The 18,479-nt window shown below is 45.8% G+C and overlaps 1 protein-coding gene across 1 annotated transcript; it reads right to left on the minus strand.

Annotated features, from left to right (window-relative positions):
• Positions 1-5,194: 5,194 nt before the first annotated feature.
• LOC110511522 (reticulon-4 receptor-like 2) lies at positions 5,195-8,784 on the minus strand. The gene is made up of 4 exons (XM_036970059.1): positions 8,411-8,784; positions 6,793-7,019; positions 6,298-6,531; positions 5,195-6,067 (listed from the first exon to the last, which is right to left on the minus strand). Exons 1-4 carry the CDS (start codon positions 8,466-8,468, stop codon positions 5,195-5,197), a joined length of 1,392 nt encoding a protein of 463 aa, XP_036825954.1. The 5' UTR covers positions 8,469-8,784.
• Positions 8,785-18,479: the final 9,695 nt, after the last annotated feature.

An 18,479-nucleotide genomic window follows, 5' to 3' on the forward strand; every position in this document is an offset into this window, starting at 1 on the left:
AGGGATTTGCAGTACCGTGAAAAGTTTGACAGCTAGACAAGAGAGCAGGAGAGGAAAGAGAGACGAAACAGAAAGAAGAGAGAGAGCCACTGAATATGAGTAGGCTCTCTGTGACACACACACACATCAAAGTCTATAGCCTACTAATGGCGTCTGTTCCTAGAGCAGAGTTAGAGCCGGTGAGCTCCGCACAGACACCCGCGGAGAGAATGGAGACATTGTAAAAACATAACGATGATGAGATCAAGACATGTTATCAATAAACATGTTGTTATGAACTGTGCTCTCCTTTTTGGCAAGAGTGTGGGTATGGAAAGAAAGAAAGAAAGAAATGGAAAGTAAATGAGAGAGAAAGGGAGAGGTCACAGAGGAGAACCCACTTGTGTTGATGACTTACGTACTGTGAGACCAAATTGGGGGAGTGAGTTGTCATCAAAGAGAGGGAGGAGAGAAGAAGCGAGAGAAAGAGAGAGAATAAATGTTGGGATGGAATGTGCCTGTATATCCTGTTAGAGAGAGGGAGACTTGGACAAAAAAAGAGAGTGAGATAGCAAGGCAACTAACATCTAAATGATTTGAACACTTGCTAGACAGAAAGTTGTGTGCATGAGTGCATACATGTGTACATATGTGCGCATGTGTGTTTTAGTGCGTGCGTGTGTGTACAGTACCTGTCAAAAGTTTGGACACACCTACTCATTCAAGGGTTTTTCTTTATTTGGACTATTTTCTACATTGTAGAATAATAGTGAAGACATCAAAACTACCAAACACATATGGAATCATGTAGTAACCAAAAAAGTACTAAACAAATCAAAATATATTTTATATTTGAGATTCTTCAAAGTAGCTACCCTTTGCCTTGATGACAGCTTTGCACACTCTTGGCATTCTCTCAACCAGCTTAATGAGGAATGCTTTTCCAACGGTCTTGAAGGAGTTCCCACATATGCTGAGCACTTGTTGGCTGCTTTTCCTTCACTCCGAGGTCCAACTCATCCCAAACCATCTCAATTGGGTTGAGGTTGGTTGATTGTGGAGGCCAGGTCATCTGATGCAGCACTCCGTCACTCTCCTTGGTCAAATAGCCCATACACAGCTTGGAGGTGTGTTTGGGGTCATTGTCCTGTTGAAAAACAAATGATAGTCCCACTAAGCACAAACCAGATGGGATGGCATATCTCTGCAGAATGCTGTGGTAGCCATGCTGGTTAAGTGTGCCTTGAATTCTAAATAAATCACAGCCAGTGTCACCAGCAAAGCACCCCCACACCATCACACCTCCTCCTTCATGCTTCACGGTGGGAACCACACATGCGGAGAACATCCGTTCCCCTACTCTGCGTCTCACAAAGACACAGCGGTTGAAACCAAAAATCTCAAATTTGGACTCATCAGACCAAAGGACAAATTTCCACCGGTCTGATGTCCATTGCTTGTGTTTCTTGGCCCAAGCAAGTATCTTCTTCTTATTTGTGTCCTTTAGTAATGGTCTCTTTGCAGCAATTAACCATGAAGGCCTGATTCACGCAGTCTCCTCTGAACAGTTGATGTTGAGATGTGTCTGTTACTTGAACTCTGTGAAGCACTTATTTGGGCTGCAATCTGATGTTGGTAACTCTAAATAACTTATTCTCTATAGCAGAGGTAACTCTGGGTCTTCCTTTCCTGTGGCAGCCCTCATGAGAGCCAGTTTCATCATAGCGGTTAATGGTTTTTGCGACTGCACTTGAAGAAACTTTCAAAGTCTTGACATTTTCTGCATTGACTGATCTTCATGTCTTAAAGTAATGATGGACTGTCGTTTCTCTGTGCTTATTTGAGCTGTTCTTTTCCTAATATGGACTTGGTCTTTTACCAAATAGGGCTATCGTCTGTATACCACCCCTACCTTGTCACAACACAACTGATTTGCTCAAATGAAATTCCACATATGAACTTTTAACAAGGTACACCTGTTAATTGAAATGCATTCCAGGTGACTACCTCATGAAGCTGGTTGAGAGAATGCCAAGAGTGTGCAAAGCTGTCATCAAGGCAAAGGGTGGCTACTTTGAAGAATCTCAAATATAAAATATATTTTGACTTGTTTAACACTTTTTTGGTTATTACATGATTCCACATGTGTTATTTAATAGTTTTGATCTCTGCACTGTTATTCTACAATGTAGAAAATAGTCAAAATAAAGAAAAACCCTTGAATGAGTAGGTGTGTCCAAACTTTTGACAGGTACTGTATGTGTTTCTCCGTATCTGCATCATTCGAGTGTCGATCTGTTGAGGGGGAGGATTCATTCCGGTGCTAAATGTCACTCTTTCACCCAATACCATCACCCCTATCACTGTCTCCCCTGACTCACGACCCCCCCCCCCCCTGCCTCAAGACAACCACGTTTCTGCATTTATCATCATTTTGCTCCAGAAACAGAGCAATCGAGAGGTTGAGAAAGAGAGATCAAAATGTGACACACACACACACACACACACACACACACACGCTCCAAACTCAAAAAAAAGAGCTTTAGGGGTTTAGAAGGAGCAGATTAAGACTTTAAATGAGGCCATAATTAAGACGTTTGACTTGCTCAGTCTCAACTAAAACCATCTGTCACAGAGTGAGCAACCAAATACGTCAAAGACATTTCTGTTAGAACCTCCAAGACCCCAAAAAAATTGTCAATGTCTTCCAAATGTCTCTATTCATTTCATCCATCTATTTTCAATTCATCATTTCCCCCATACATTTAAATTTCATCAAACTTGATGAACTTTACCAATTGATGTCTTTCCACTTCAGATTCTTTTCCTGCAAGTGGGTGTTTCTTGTGCGCTTTATACTTTATGGCTCTTCTCCTGAGCGACTGCCTTTTGAAGGAAGCCCAGAGAACAGAGACTCACACAAAATTCTGTTTTAGTAAAACCAAGAAAATGTTTATTCACAGCTTCCACTGAAAAGTAACTGTATCACAATTTCAATCTTACTTCATTCAACCACAGTCTGCGGAAGAGAGGAGTGACAAACAGAAATGCTCCAACACTCATCATTACCTTGTTGGATTTGCATTTGATTCGACAGAGATTTACATTCAGCCATGCACCTGCTGTTGGTGTGTGTGTGTGTGTGTGTGTGTGTGGAATCAAACAGCTGCGTTTTCTGCTCACAGCGGAATCCTCTTAGACTCAGACTCATTAACATACGAGAGCTGCTTGAAATATGACAGCTTGCGAACGAAAGGGGTCGTTAATAGTCTTTTAACACATGAGAGGCTGCTGACACACACACACACATATATCAGGGATGACTGGGCACTCCTCATCTGCTGCTGAGCCACAGCAGGTCACTCATTTGGACTGGATCAACCGGGCTGGACCTGGGCTTCAGTCACCATAATGGGCTATAGGTTCTCCCCAGTACTGTCCCTCTGTGCACATCTCACAATAACACAGAGACACACACTCTGGTCAAGAGGGTAACCACAGACTTTCAAATAAAAGGTAGAGACGAACAATTGAAGGAAACCAAAGTTCTCTTCAAATCTCCTCAATCTTTACATATAGTACACGAATACACATGATGGCGTCACTCATGGCAACAATCACCAAAACAAAAACCAGAAAACAAGAAGAACATTGAAGCATGGGCTTCATACACTAAACTACACAGCAGTGTCATGTATGTTGCTACTGTATATAGTGTCATAAGTGTATCAGTACCTATGTACAGAGTTTAAAGTGTGAGATATTTTCAGTGTGCTTGTTATTGATGGTGTTGACAGGAAAAATAGATTACATGTCAAATGTTGGAGCTGGAGAGATGCCCTCGCTTTCACTCCCTTGCTGGCTCTCTGACCTGGCCTGCTCTCTGACCTGTCCTGCTCTATAACCTGGCCTGATCTCTGACCTGATCTCTGACCTGGCCTGATCTTTGACCTGACCCGATCTCTGACCTGGCCTGATGTCTGACCTGGCCTGATCTCTGACCTGGCCTGATCTCTGACCTGGCCTGATCTCTGACCTGGCCTGATCTTTGACCTGACCCGATCTCTGACCTGGCCTGATGTCTGACCTGGCCTGATCTTTGACCTAGCCTGATCTTTGACCTGGCCTGATGTCTGACCTGGCCTGATGTCTGACCTGGCCTGATGTCTGACCTGGCCTGATCTTTGACCTGGCCTGATCTTTGACCTAGCCTGATCTTTGACCTGGCCTGATCTTTGACTTGGCCCAATCTCTGCTGTACGTCTTAACAACTTAACAATCCTTTCACTCTCACACTCGCTCTGCTTCTCTCTCTATTTTATCATCTCTTGTTTGTCATCATCCTTGGAACTTTAACTTGTTATCTCTCTCTCCTATACCTGTATATTATCACCCTCCTTTTCTTCATAGTTGACTTATATCTACCTCTCCTCTACCATTTCACTGATAGTTGTCTCACTACAGTATTTTACCATCATTGTTCTTCCTACTATTTCCTTTATGAGATGCCCTCTGTGCTTTCTGTCTTGCTGCTGTAGCTCTGGTATTGCAGGTGGAGAGGTGAAAGTTGAAAGGTCAGTGAGCAAAGATGACTCTGATGTCATTAAACCAAAAACAAAAGAAAGTGTTGCTTTTGAAAATATTTTCTTTGCAGAACTGGTATGGAGTGGTTTACAATGGTGAGCGCTTGGCGGCGGACAAAATAGCCAACGCCTGCGTTGTTTGCTGGAAATACAAACTAGTAGTTGTGGTGAAAAACTTCCTCAAAACATCACCATGTTACTGAGTGGTATGAATTGAACGCAGTATTGTGTTACGGTGCTACATGTATGGACGTGTAAGAGTCCTGGTGTGTGATGTGTTAGTGCGGTGGTACAGTAGTGATTGGAGCTCGCGTAAACTGACCACACTATCGTGCTGTCACGGCGACAGAACCTGCTGCTGTGATTTCATCTCTGTGAAAAAGGACCTCAGCCCTTTCAGCAGCAGTGGTGCCCTCCAATCAAATGGTGTTAGCCTACAATGCATCTCACCTGTGCTCCTGAGAGCAGCTCCCTACTGCCTGCCTGCTTCTACATCAGTGTACCGCCCCCTGAGGGCCGGGGGGGGGGGAAACTGAAAGCAAACAAGATCCAGATGTGAAGAGAAGAAAGAGGAGGGAGAAAATAAAGTAGGAGAAAAGGAGCGGCTGAGGGGGGGGGGGGGGGGGGGGGGTTTAGCCAAAGAGAAGATGGAGGGACAGAGTTAGCACAGAAAGGGAGAGGAGAGGGAGTAAAGACGGAGTGAGGGAGGAGGAGGAGGAGGGCGGGAGGATCGGAGTATCATAACCGGGCGGACACTCAAGCTCGAAGCAGCGCACAGAGGCGTCTTCATTCCCGTAGTCTGCCCAGTAGTCCTCCTGGTCCACCTTGGGAAGGTTCACCTCCTCCTCCGCCAGCTCGTACTTAGAGGAGAAGGAGGTGGAGGAAGGGCTGGAGGTCTGGCTGGGCTTGACTGAGGACAAGGGGAACACCTTGACCTTCTCCGAGCTCTTCTGGAAGATTCCTTTGGATGAGGACGCAGGCTTGTGCTTGGAGAACCACCATCTTGTCTTGGTGCTAAAGGTGGTTGTGGTGGTGCCAGCCAGTGACCCGGGGTCAGGGAGGGGGCAAAGGGCAAAGTCCATCTCTCGGAGGAAGCGCAGGTCCTGTCCACGGCGGTGGGAGGGGGATGAGCACATCAGCTCAGAGGAGGAGATGCGGGCAGTACGGAACCACTCCCACAGGGGGCGGGCCTCACAGCCGCAGGACCAGGGGTTCCCATTGAGGCGGAGGAACTGCACTGCCACAGCGTCGTTCATGGCCTGGCCTGGCAGCTCTGCCAGGGAGTTGTTGAACAAGTAGAGGATGGTCAGACGGCCCAGGTCGCGGAAGGCACGGCGGTTCACCTGCCGGATGCGGTTGTCGTGGAGCAGGAGGCGGTCCAGGTTGACCAGGCCGCGGAACGCGTTCTCGGACAGTGTGCGGATACGGTTGCCATGCAGGAAGAGGTGGGTCAGGTTGACCAGGTCGGAGAAGAGGTCATCCTGGATGAAGTGCAGCTGGTTCTCCTGCAGGGAGGGAGGACATTGTCAGTGTGTGTGTGTGTGTGTGTGTGTGTGTGTGTGTGTGTGTGTGTGTGTGTGTGTGTGTGTGTGTGTGCGTGCGTGTGTGTGTACGTGCATGCATGCAGGTGTATGTATGAAGTTCTATGAGTGTGTGTGTGTGTGCGTGTGCGTGTGTGTACGTGCATGAATGCAGGTGTATGTATGAAGTTCTATGAGTGTGTGTGTATCCATACCTGCAGGTAGAGGAACTGCAGGCTGTAGAGTTTGAGGAAGAGGTCGAGGGGAAGAGCGGCCAGCTTGCAGCGGTGCATGTGCAGGCTCTGCAGCTTCTCCAGTCCCCGGAACGCTCCACCCTCCAGTCGCCGTAGCGACGGGTTGTCACCAAGGTCCAGCTCTTCTAGAACCCTCAAGTTGCTAAAGGCTCCAGCCTCAATCAATGTGATGTTATTGGAGTAGAGCCAGAGGACCTATCAGGGGGAGGGGTTGAAAAGGGGAGAGGTAAATAGAAAGGGATCGTTACACAAGGACACAGCTCCTATAAGGAGCAAGGACACAGCTCCTATAAGGAGCAAGGACACAGCTCTGATACGAACACACAGAGCTCAAATACTAAGCAAAAGACTACATTGAAATGCAACACTATGCAATATCAATCCACAAACACAAACACAAACACACGAACACCTCATTCACATAAAAAATAGGTCCACACAAACACACATTCTCACCTGTGTCTCGAAGCCAAAGGAGTCTGCTCTGAGCTCGGTGATGCGGTTGTTCTGCAGAAAGACGCGCTGGGAGTCGTAGGGAACTCCGGAAGGCACGGTGGTGAAGTTCTGAGACTGGCAGCTAACCGTCATGGGTGACGGGTAACACACACACAGCCTTGGACACGCCCCCACCCCACTCGGCTTCAGCACCACCAACCACAGCACCAGCCACAGGGTGAGCCCACCTGAACAACACACACAAGGAGAGAAAAGAGACAGGAATAAATGTGACACAGTCAAACTCTGGGACAATATTTTCTAATTTTATCTTATTCACTCATGGACATAGATTACAATAACGGGACATTATAGCAATTAGCAGATGCATTGTACAGTGAAGACAGTCAGAGAAAAATAGAGTGAGAGAGAAAGAGATTCTGAGCTGTTTTCAGCACTTGGAGCTGTCCAATGGAGTGACGCACAAACCAAGATTATCAAAGGACTGCTGGGATCTCAAGTCTGATTTATCGACCAAAGGTCTGAACAGTGGCAATCATTCATAATAAATGACATTATACAAATCATCCGCCTATTTATATCTAGCTGATCATGTTACATAGGCTAGTCACAGTAGGGGTTTATCATTCTGGGAACCCAACAGTTATCCAAGACTAAACAGCTGGATGTGCTTAAAACCAAATATTCTGCTCCTCTGGTTCAAAGTGCTATCAAGTTCTATTACACGAGCTACAGAAGTGCCAAACAACATTTACCCTAGTAGGTTAAATTCCCGAGACAACTTCACAAAAAGTCTGGATCACCAAGAGGTTACAGAGTATGGACACGCGTAAAACAAGGTAACCGGACCCGGCTCAGTTTCGCTCTGCATGGATTATTCAGAGGCGGTTTGGCAAGCACGGATACCCGGGACAAAGCGGCCCGGTGAAAATAACATCGCATTAAAAGATAATCGCCTGCCCATTCAGCTTCGTGCGCAAGATTTTCCAACCACCTCACCTTCTGACACCGCTCGTTAATTAACTCCACGCGCATGGGACATGGAGAGGACTTGTTTAGTACGTGCGCGCTTGTGAGCAACATGAACAGTTTCCACGTTTGTTCTTGCTTATGAAATAACTAGTTTACCTTACTTATGTCCTTGCTTCGGATTGCATGCATTTTCTCTATGAATTAATCTACAAAGTTGATTTACCAAATGTAGGATACAACGGTACATGCGCAAAAGTAATTTACAAAGCAGATGAAAACTGAACGAATGAACAACTAAGCTTTACAATTTTGAGGTGGATGGAGAGTTAAGGGAATTAAGGTTTTATGTGTCATCTTGTTTGCAAGAGCCAGATTCGTACTTCAGGGAGCCAACAACTTTATTGAAACAAGTGAATAGGCTACAGATGTGGCATATGCAGGCACCCTATTCAGGTAAGCCAAGCTGTTTACGCACTTAACTGTGAACGAATTCAATTGACTGTAAATGTAATACACAGTGAGTCTATAAACACTGTAAATCACATCTGGCTACAGAACCATCCTCATCCCCATTACCATCGACCACATCTATTCAAAAACAAAACATTTATGATAAAGCCTAGCCTATGAACTGAAGTCAACTCACTCTTGAAGTTGTGGATTTTGGAGCTGCGAGATCTCCGTGCAGTCGAGCGAGTCTCCATCTCGAACCAAAGCCGAAAGCGAGCTAGCCTGAGCGCCGAGAAAGTGCCTGCTATCTCCGCTGAAGTTCAGCTCTGGTGACGGAGTCGGTGCGATTGAGTGAGTGACAAGCAGAACTCCCGGGATTGGGTTTATACTTGGTGAGCTGGCACCCACGGATGTGGAAAGCCGCGGAATAACTCATACGTCACTCTGTATGGCTCAGACTCGCGCGGGCGAGGAGATAGGGTGGAGGGGAGGGTGTGGATAATTTGCTCAGGGGAGGAAGTCACTGGAAAATAGAGGATGGCCACGGTGGTGTGTGTGTGTGTGTGTGTGTGGAGCTCCGCACGATTCCAGCGCAGTGGGTTTAGATCATAGATGGGGGGGGGGGGGGGGGGGTGTTGACGAGGATAAGAAGGTAGGAAAGGCTAATTTGACAAAAAAAATACGTATTGTCCAACTTCAATGTTTTTAATTAGTCTAAGAAATAGTATGAGATTGAGAATATTTTGAAGTATGTTGTATTTCATGAAAGAGATCGTAGCCTACTGTGAGCGGAGACTCAGTGGACATCATGACGTGACGTCTACGACTATGCATGAATGAGGCAGTTAGTTACCTCATCCTCTCAAATTTATATAGTCGCTCTACTTCCTGTCTTGATCATCCGTGTGTTACAATCAGTAATAGCAAACATTCATAACCTTGGTTGGCGCAATAGCCTACCGTTTTACTCATACAAGTAGGCTACGGCGATGCGCCCTATTTGCACCGCAGCCCACAGATAATTTACCCCAGTGATTTGGCCACAACCTTGCATCGACCTCAATAACTATGTTATTAAAAGGCTAGATCGAGTCGTTCTCCAAAATACGGAAGTTGCTCGACCTTTCAGTGCTCAGATGTTCAGAAGAAGATGCTGTCAAATCACCCATTCACGCGCCGTTACGCGCGAGACTGACTGGTTTATTTTTGTACAGATAGTTAGCAGGACATTCTGTCTCAGAGTCTGGACGTGCATTGGAGAGAACTAGGATCCGATGGATATTGTCAGCTAATCGTTTGAGATTAGTTTTGGATTAGAGTATTGATTTGTGAAATTACACACAAATAAGAAATCTGCCACAAGTTAGAGGTCTTCTAAGGTCCAAAGAGTTGGACCAAAACCCGAACGGACCCGATAATTTCAAAAAAGGGGGACCCAGACTGAACAGATCGAGAACAAATCAGACCCCAACCCAAATGGACCCGTTGACACCCAGAACTAGAGTTTATCTGTACCCTAATGGTCAGGTCTACACCAGCCCCGATTGGACCCGAGGGAAACATGTTTTTTTGTTTATCAGCCAAGTTACTCTTCTGGTTAATAAATAGGTTTTATATAATGGCTAGGCCTTCTATAAATCAATAAATCCACTTCACTAGCATGACATAAATATTATATAGACCAGGGGTACTCAAGGACTATTTGAGAAGGTCCAGACACACATTTTGCAGTTTTAAAGTTAATTTCACGCAATTCTACACATTTTTCATGGGGGAACATTTTTTTTCATCCCTTAGGGATGTTTGTATGATACCTGGGTCGAAGCCTGAATGAGTTACCCCAACATTCTTTTTTTAAATCCCTCTTTTTTTGGGGGGTGGGACCCACAACCCCATCCTGGGTCCATTGATTATGGGGGCTATAGACTATGCAGAGCATTGGTCGGGTCCATTCTGGTCCACTCGGGTCTATCAGCTATAGTTACATTTATTTTATTTTTATTTCACCTTTATTTAACCAGGTAGGCCAGTTGAGAACAAGTTCTCATTTACAACTGCGACTTGGCCAAGATGAAGCAAAGCAGTGCGACAAAAACAACAGAGTTACACATGGGATAAACAAACATACAGTCAGTAACACAATAGAAAAATCTGTACACAGTGTGTGCAAATGAAGTAAGGAGGTAAGGCAATAAAAAGGCCAATAGTGGCGAAGTAATTACAATTTAGCAATTTACACTGGTGTGATGTATGTGCAGATGAGGATGTGCAAGTAGAAATACTGGTGTGCAAAAGAGCAGAAAAACAAATATGGGGATGACGTAGGTAGTTGGTTGGATGGGCTATTTACAGATGGGCTGTGTATAGCTGCAGCGATCGGTAAGCTGCTCTGACAGCTGACGCTTAAAGTTAGTGAGGGAGATATAAGTATCCAACTTCAGTGATTTTTGCAATACGTTCCAGTCATTGGCACCAGAAAACTGAAAGGAAAGGCGGCCAAAGAGGTGCTTTGGGGATGACCAGTGAAATATACCTGCTGGAGCACATGCTACGGGTAGGTGTTGCTATGGTGACCAGTGAGCTGAGATAAGGCGGAGCTTTACCCAGCAAAGACTTATAGATGACCTGGAGCCAGGGGGTTTGGTGCAAATATGTAGCGAGGACTAGCCAATGAGAGCATACAGGTCGCAGTGGTGGGTAGTACAGTGGGGCAAAAAAGTATTTAGTCAGCCACCAATTGTGCAAGTTCTCCCACCAAAAAATATGAGAGAGGCCTGTAATTTTCATCATAGGTACACTTCAACTATGACAGACAAAATGAGAAAAACAAATCCAGAAAATCACATTGTAGGATTTTTAATGAATTTATTTGCAAATTATGGTGGAAAATAAGTATTTGGTCACCTACAAAACAAGCAAGATTTGTGGCTCTCACAGACCTGTAACTTCTTCTTTAAGAGGCTCCTCTGTCCTCCACTCGTTACCTGTATTAATGGCACCTGTTTGAACTTGTTATCAGTATAAAAGACACCTGTCCACAACCTCAAACAGTCACACTCCAAACACCACTATGGCCAAGACCAAAGAGCTGTCAAAGGACACCAGAAACAAAATTGTAGACCTGCACCAGGCTGGGAAGACTGAATCTGCAATAGGTAAGCAGCTTGGTTTGAAGAATCAACTGTGGGAGCAAATATTAGGAAATGGAAGACATACAAGACCACTGATAATCTCCCTCGATCTGGGGCTCCACGCAAGATCTCCCCTGTGGGGTCAAAATGATCACAAGAACGCTGGTCATTGACTATAGCTCAGCATTCAACACCATAGTGCCTTCCAAGGTCGGGGACCTGGGTATGAACCTTGCCTTGTGCAACTGGGTCCTGGACGTCCTGACGGGCTGCCCCCAGGTGGTGAAGGTAAGAAACACCTCCACTTCACCGATCCTCACCACAGGGACCCCACAAGGGTGCTGCGTGCTCAGCCCACTCCTGTACTCCCATGACTGCATAGCCACGCACGCCTTCAACTCAATCAAGTTTGCAGACAACAGTAGTAGGCCTGATTAACAACAATGACAAGACAGCCTACAGGGAGGTGGTGAAGGGTGTGTCTCACTCGCTTTCTCTCTGAGGCAGCATGCCCCCAATCCACATGGACGGGAACGCATTGGAGAAGGTGGAAAGCATCAACTGGAAATGGTTCCCACAGACAGCGCAGTGAAGGCGCAACAGCGTCTCTTCAACCTCAGGAGGCTGAAGAAATTTGGCTTGTTACCTAAAACACTCAAACTTTTACAGATGCACAATTCAGAGCATCCTGTAGGGCTATATCACCGCCTGGTTCGGCAACTGCACCGCCTGCAACTGCAGGGCCTTCCAGAGGGTGGTACGGTCTACCAAACGCATCACCGGGGGCACACTGCCTGCCCCCCTGGACACCTACAGCACCTGATATCCAAGGAAGGCCAAAAAGATCAACATCAACCTCCTGAGCCATGGCCTGTTCAACCTGCCATCATCCAGAAGGAGAGGTCAGTACAGGTGCATCAACACTGGGACCAAGAGACAGAAAAACAACTTCAAGGACAGACAAATAGCCATCACTAGCCGGCTACCACCCGGCTACTCACCCCTGCACCTTAGAGGCTGCTGCCCTATATACTATATGGGGCTTTGGTGACAAAACGGATGGCACTTTTGTAAATGATATCGCCGAAGTCAAGGATCGGTAGGATAGTCAGTTTTACGAGGGTATGTTTGGCAGCATGAGTGAAGGAGGCTTTATTGCGAAATAGAAAGCTGATTCTAGATTTAACTTTGGATTGGAGATGCTTAATGTGAGTCTGGAAGGAGAGTTTACAGTCTAGTCAGACACCTAGGTATTTATAGTTGTCCACATATTCTAAGTCAGAACCGTCCAGAGTAGTGATGCTAGTCGGGCGGGCGGGTGCGGGCAGCAATCGGTTGAAGAACATGCATTTCGTTTTTCTAGCATTTAAGAGAAGTTGGAGGCCACGGAAGGAGTGTTGTATAGCGTTGAAGCTTGTTTGGAGGTTTGTTAACACAGTGTCCAAAGAAGGGCCAGATGTATACAGAATGGTGTCGTCTGTGTAAAGGTGGATCAAAGAATCACTCGCAGCAAGAGCGACATCATTGTTATATACAGAGAAAAGAGTCGGCCCGAGAATTGAACCCTGTGGCACCCCCATAGAGACTGCCAGAGGTCTGGACAACAGGCCCTCCGATTTGACACACTGAACTCTATCTGAGAAGTAGTTTGTGAACCAGGCGAGGCAGTCATTAGAGAAACCAAGGCTGTTGAAGAAGGGGATGACCGTGGCCATTTTCCAATCTTTAAATCTTTAGGAATCCCAGACGATACAAAAGAGAGGTTGAACAGACTAGTAACAGGGGTTACAACAATGGCGGCAGATAATTTTAGGAAGAGAGGGCCCAGGTTGTCTAGCCCAGCTGATTTGTAGGGATCCAGATTTTGCAGGTCTTTCAGAACATCAGCTGTCTGGATTTGGGTGAAGGAGAAGGGGGGTGGCTTGGGCCAGTTGCTGCAGGGTGTGCAGAGCTGTTGGCCGGGGTTGGGTAGCCAGGTGGAAAGCATGGCCAGCCGTAGAGAAATTCTTATTGAAATTCTCAATTATCGTGGATTTATCAGTGCTGACAGTGTTTCCTAGTCTCAGTGCAGTGGGAAGCTGGGAGGAGGTACTCTTATTTTCCGTGGACTTTACAGTGTCCCAAAACTTTTGGGAATTAGTGCTGCAGGATGCAAATTTCTTTTTGAAAAAGCTAGCCTTTGCTTTCCTAACTGACTGTGTGTATTGGTTCCTGACTTCCCTGAAAAGTTGCATATCGCGGGGACTATTCAAAGCTAGTGCAGTACGACACAGGGTGTTTTTGTGCTGGTCAAGGGAAGTCAAATCTGGAGAGAACTAAGGGCTATATCTGTTCTTAGTTCTACATTTTTTGAAAGGGGCATGCTTATTTAAGATGGTGAGGAAAGCATTTTAAAAAACAAACAGGCCTCCTCTACTGATGAGATGAGGTCAATATCCCACCAGGATACCCCGGGCCAGGTCGATTAGAAAGCCCTGCTCGCAGAAGTGTTTTAGGGAGCGTTTGACAGTGATGAGGGTTGGTCGTTTGACTGCGGACCCATAACGGACACATGCAATGAGGCAGTGATTGCTGAGATCCTGGTTGAAAACAGCAGAGGTGTATTTAGAGGGCAAGTTGGCCTGGATGATATCTATGAGGGTGCCCATGTTTATGAATTTGGGGTTGTACCTGGTAGGTTCCTTGATAATTTGTGTGAGATTGAGGGCATCTATCTTAGATTGTAGGACGGCCGGGGTGTTAAGCATATCCCAATTTAGGTCACCTAGCAGTACGAACTCTGATGATAGATGGGGGGCAATCATTTCACATATGGTGTCCAGGGCACAGGTAGGAGCTGAGGGGGGTCTATAACAAGCGGCAACAGTGAGGGACTTATTTCTGGAGAGATGGATCTTTAAAAGTAGAAGCTCGAACTGTTTGGCCATAGACCTGGATAGTATGACAGAACTCTGCATGCTATCTCTACAGTAGATTGCAATTCTGCCCCCTTTAGCAGTTCTGTCTTCATGGAAAATGTTGTAATTGGGGATGGAAATTTCAGAATTTTTGGTGGCCTTCCTAAGCCAGGAATCAGACAAGGCTAGGACATCAGGATTAGCGGAGTGTGCTAAAGCAGTGAATAAAGCAAACTTAGGGAGGAGGTTTCTGATGTTAACATGCATGAACCCAAGGCTTTTACGGTACAGAAGTCAACAAATGAGAGCACCTGGGGACACACAGGGCCTGGGTTAACATAGACAGACACCCAATGACAATCAAACAGGAACCAACCCTGACCCCAGGGAAAAGTTAGCATTTTGGACTTGGACCTGCACGGGTCCCAGGTCGGGTCTCGGGTATTTGGGTTCAGGGGAAGACCTCTAACACAAGTAGGACCTAACCTGAGTATGGATCTCTCCATTGTGAAGGGACAGAACAATGAGTGTCTGTGTGTGCGTGCCTGTGCAGTCTGTGTGCTTTCTAGGGTACATTTCAGTGGGTGGTGGGTGTAGTTTGGTAGAGATTGTATGCAGCATATGTGTGTGTGTATGTTAACACATGTTTCGGGGTGGGTTGAGTCAGAACTGAGTCCCTCCATGACTTGGGTCAAGGCTGTTTCATTTTCAGCAGCATGACACACACAGTCTGTTCCTTATGGCAACACAGAGGTAACTGCACATAACAATAACAATGGCTACTCATAAGGTCAGTTCCACAGGCTGTGTAAGCATATGACATCATTCATCAGTAGAGAACATATTTGTGTGTCTGTCTCTGTGTCTGCATGCAGGACCTTCTGCATAACAGCACTTCTCTGGATTTTCAACTAATCACTCTACCAAAAACCATTGTCACCTCTTCAATGCATACAGGGTGCAATGCTTGCTCTGGTGATCAGTTAACCAGCAAGCAATCTGCTATGTGTGTGCGCGCGTGTGTAAGTGCACAATGTTCCTTGGCCCTCTGGGCATTGGGGGTGGTAGTCAGCTCAGCAGAAGAGTTGGTAAGGGGTGGAGAGGGGAGAGATGGAGGGAGTGAGAAGCTAATTGCACAGCTGACCTAGGGCGGCTCACTGTGCCCCCCTCCCTTCATCAATCACCCAGACATTGGTCATGAGTAGGCTGTGTGTGTGTGTGTGTGTGTGTGTGTGTGTGTGTGTGTGTGTGTGTGTGTGTGTGTGTGTGTGTGTGTGTGTGTGTGTGTGTGTGTGTAAGAGAGATGGAGAGTGAATACATGTGTGTGTGTGTTAGTATTCTGTTGATGACCTATTGCAGTAGTCAGAGATCACACGCCTTCCCTACAACTTCACTCTTTCTTTTTCTCTCTCCCTCTGTTCTCCCTCCCCTCCCACACACCCCTCTCTCTGTGCTCTGGTACACTAACAGTTGATCTGGTGAACACACAATGTTGAAAATATTTCTCGTCCTGTTCTTACACACGCTGACCTCTCTATCCTCAATTACAGTCATGCAGAGTGTGAATGATACCGTGACATTCGGTGGTGGCTCCATTTCTTTATGGGCCTAATAGTGAAGAAAAGTACAGGTAACTGCCAAAATAAAGGAAACCCCAACATAAAGTGTCTTAAAAGGGTGTTGACCACAAGCCAGAACAACTTCAATGCACTTTGGCATAGATTCTACAAGTATCAGGAACTCTATTGGAGGGATGCGACACTATTCTTCCACAGGAAATTCCATTGTTTGGTGTTTTGTTGATGGTGGTGGAAAACGCTGTCTCAGGCAACGCTCCAGAATCTCCCATAAGTGTTCAATTGGGTTGAGTTCTGGTGAACTCATGGCATATGGCTTACATCGTTTCATCGTCAAACCATTCAGTGACCACTCGTGCCCTGTGGATGGGGGCATTGTCATCCTATGGGGGCACAGCCATGATTGCCAAAATAATGGCCTGCCCAGAATTTTTATACAGTTGAAGTCGGAAGTTTACATACACTTAGGTTGGAGTCATTAAAACTCGTTTTTCAATCACTCCACACATGTCTTGTTTACAAACTATACTTTTGGCAAGTCGGTTAGGACATCTACTTTGTGCATGACAAAAATAATTTCTCCAACAATTGATTACAGACAGATTATTTCACTTATAATTCACTGTATCACAATTCCAGTGGGTCAGAAGTTTACATACACCAAGTTGACTGTGCATTTAAACAGCGTGGAAAATTATAAGAAAATGTCATGTCTTTAGAAGCTTCTGATAGGCTAATTGACATAATTTGAGTCAATTGGAGGTGTACCTGTGGATGTATTTCAAGGCCTACCTTCAAACTCAGTGCCTCTTTGCTTGACATCATGGGAAAATCAAAATAAATCAGCCAAGACCTCAGAAAAACAATTGGAGACCTCCACAAGTCTGGTTCATCCTTGGGAGCAATTTCCAAACGCCTGAACGTACCACGTTCATCTGTACAAACAGTAGTACGCAAGTATAACACCATGGGGCTACGCAGCCATCATACCATTCAGAAAGGAGACACTTTCTGTCTTCTAGAGATGAACGTACTTTGGTGTGAAGAGTGCAAATCAATCCCAGAAAGACAGCAAGGGACCTTGTGAAGATGCTGGAAGAAACAGGTACAAAAGTATCTATATCCACAGTAAAACGAGTCCTATATCGACATAACCTGAAAGGCTGCTCAGCAAGGACTGCTACAAATCCACCATAAAAAAGCAAGACTACAGTTTGCAACTGCACATAGGGACAAAGATCATACTTTTTGGAGAAATGTCCTCTGGTCTGATAGAACTATTTGGCCATAATGACCATTGTTATGTTCGAGGGAAAAAGGGGGAGGCTTGCAAGCTAAAGAACACCATCCCAACCGTGAAGAACGGGGGTGGCAGCATCATGTTGTGGGGGTGCTTTGCTGCAGGAGGGACTCGTGCACTTCAGAAAATAGATGAGGTCATGAGGTAGGAAAATTGAAGCAACATCTCAAGACATCAGTTAGGAAGTTAAAGCTTGGTCGCAAATGGGTCTTCCAAATGGACAATGACCCCAAGCATACTTCCAAATTGTGGCAAAATGGCTTAAGGACAACAAAGTCAATGTATTGGAGTGGCCATCACAAAGCCCTGACCTCAATCCTATTGAAAATCTGTGGGCAGAACTGAAAAATGTGTGCGAGCAAGGAGGCCTACAAACCTGACTCAGTTACACCAGCTCTGTCAGGAGGAATGGGCCAAAATTCACCCAACTTATTGTGGGAAGCTTGTGGAAGGCTACCCGAAATGTTTGACCCAAGTTAAACAATTTAAAGGAAATGCTACCAAATACTAATTGAGTGTATATAAACTTCTGACCCACTGGGAATGTGATGAAAGAAATAAAAGCTGAAATAAATCATTCTCTCTACTATTATTCTGACATTTCACATTCTTAAAATGAAGTGGTGATCCTAAATGACTGAAGACAGGGAATTTTTACTATGATTAAATGTCAGGAATTGCGAAAAACTGAGTTTAAATGTATTTGGCTAAGGTGTTTTTTATTTCATTTTTATTTCACCTTTATTTAACCAGGTAGGCTAGTTGAGAACAAGTTCTCATTTACAACTGCGACCTGGCCAAGATAAAGCAAAGCTGTGCGACACAAACAACAACACAAAGTTACACATGGAATAAACAAACGTATGTAAACTTCTGACTACAACGGAAGTTTGGACACATGACCATTGGGATCCGACACAGTGACCGCACCACTCACCCTCACCATGGGACCCATGCATTAGGAAAGTCTTCCCTTCTTCATCAACTCCTCACCTGTACACAAGGTAATCCTCGGCCTCCTGTGGTTCCACCGTCACAATCCCACCATCACATGGTCGAGTATGAAAATTACCGTCTGGGGACCAGGATGTCGGAGGACCCGCTTTCCCATACCCTGTGGTTCCACGGCGGTTGAGGGCCCTGTGAGTGTCCACCAGCCCATCAATCGGTTCTGCCGTATCGTTGGCCCTGTGTGTTGGGACGTAAAAGTGGACATCCGCCAGGCTTTGGAGTGGGATGCCCTCCAGAGCGCATCTACCTTCCTACAGGGGTGAGAGATCGGCTGTTGACCTGGGCACACACATCCCTCGCCGGTGGACACCCAGGTATCATCCACACTATCCAATCCCTTTCTGATAAA

This window comes from Oncorhynchus mykiss, chromosome 31 (genome assembly GCF_013265735.2).
Source record: "Oncorhynchus mykiss isolate Arlee chromosome 31, USDA_OmykA_1.1, whole genome shotgun sequence".
NCBI lineage: Eukaryota > Metazoa > Chordata > Actinopteri > Salmoniformes > Salmonidae > Oncorhynchus > Oncorhynchus mykiss.

Excerpts from the sequence above, each read along its gene's own strand:
- LOC110511522 (XM_036970059.1), bottom strand. The coding sequence starts at position 8,468 with ATGGAGACTCGCTCGACTGCACGGAGATCTCGCAGCTCCAAAATCCAC. Across the intron at positions 6,532-6,792 it reads CCTTTGGCTTCGAGACACAG|GTCCTCTGGCTCTACTCCAA; the intron begins GTGAGAATGTGT and ends TCCCCCTGATAG. Across the intron at positions 6,068-6,297 it reads TGCAGTTCCTCTACCTGCAG|GAGAACCAGCTGCACTTCAT; the intron begins GTATGGATACAC and ends CCCTCCCTGCAG.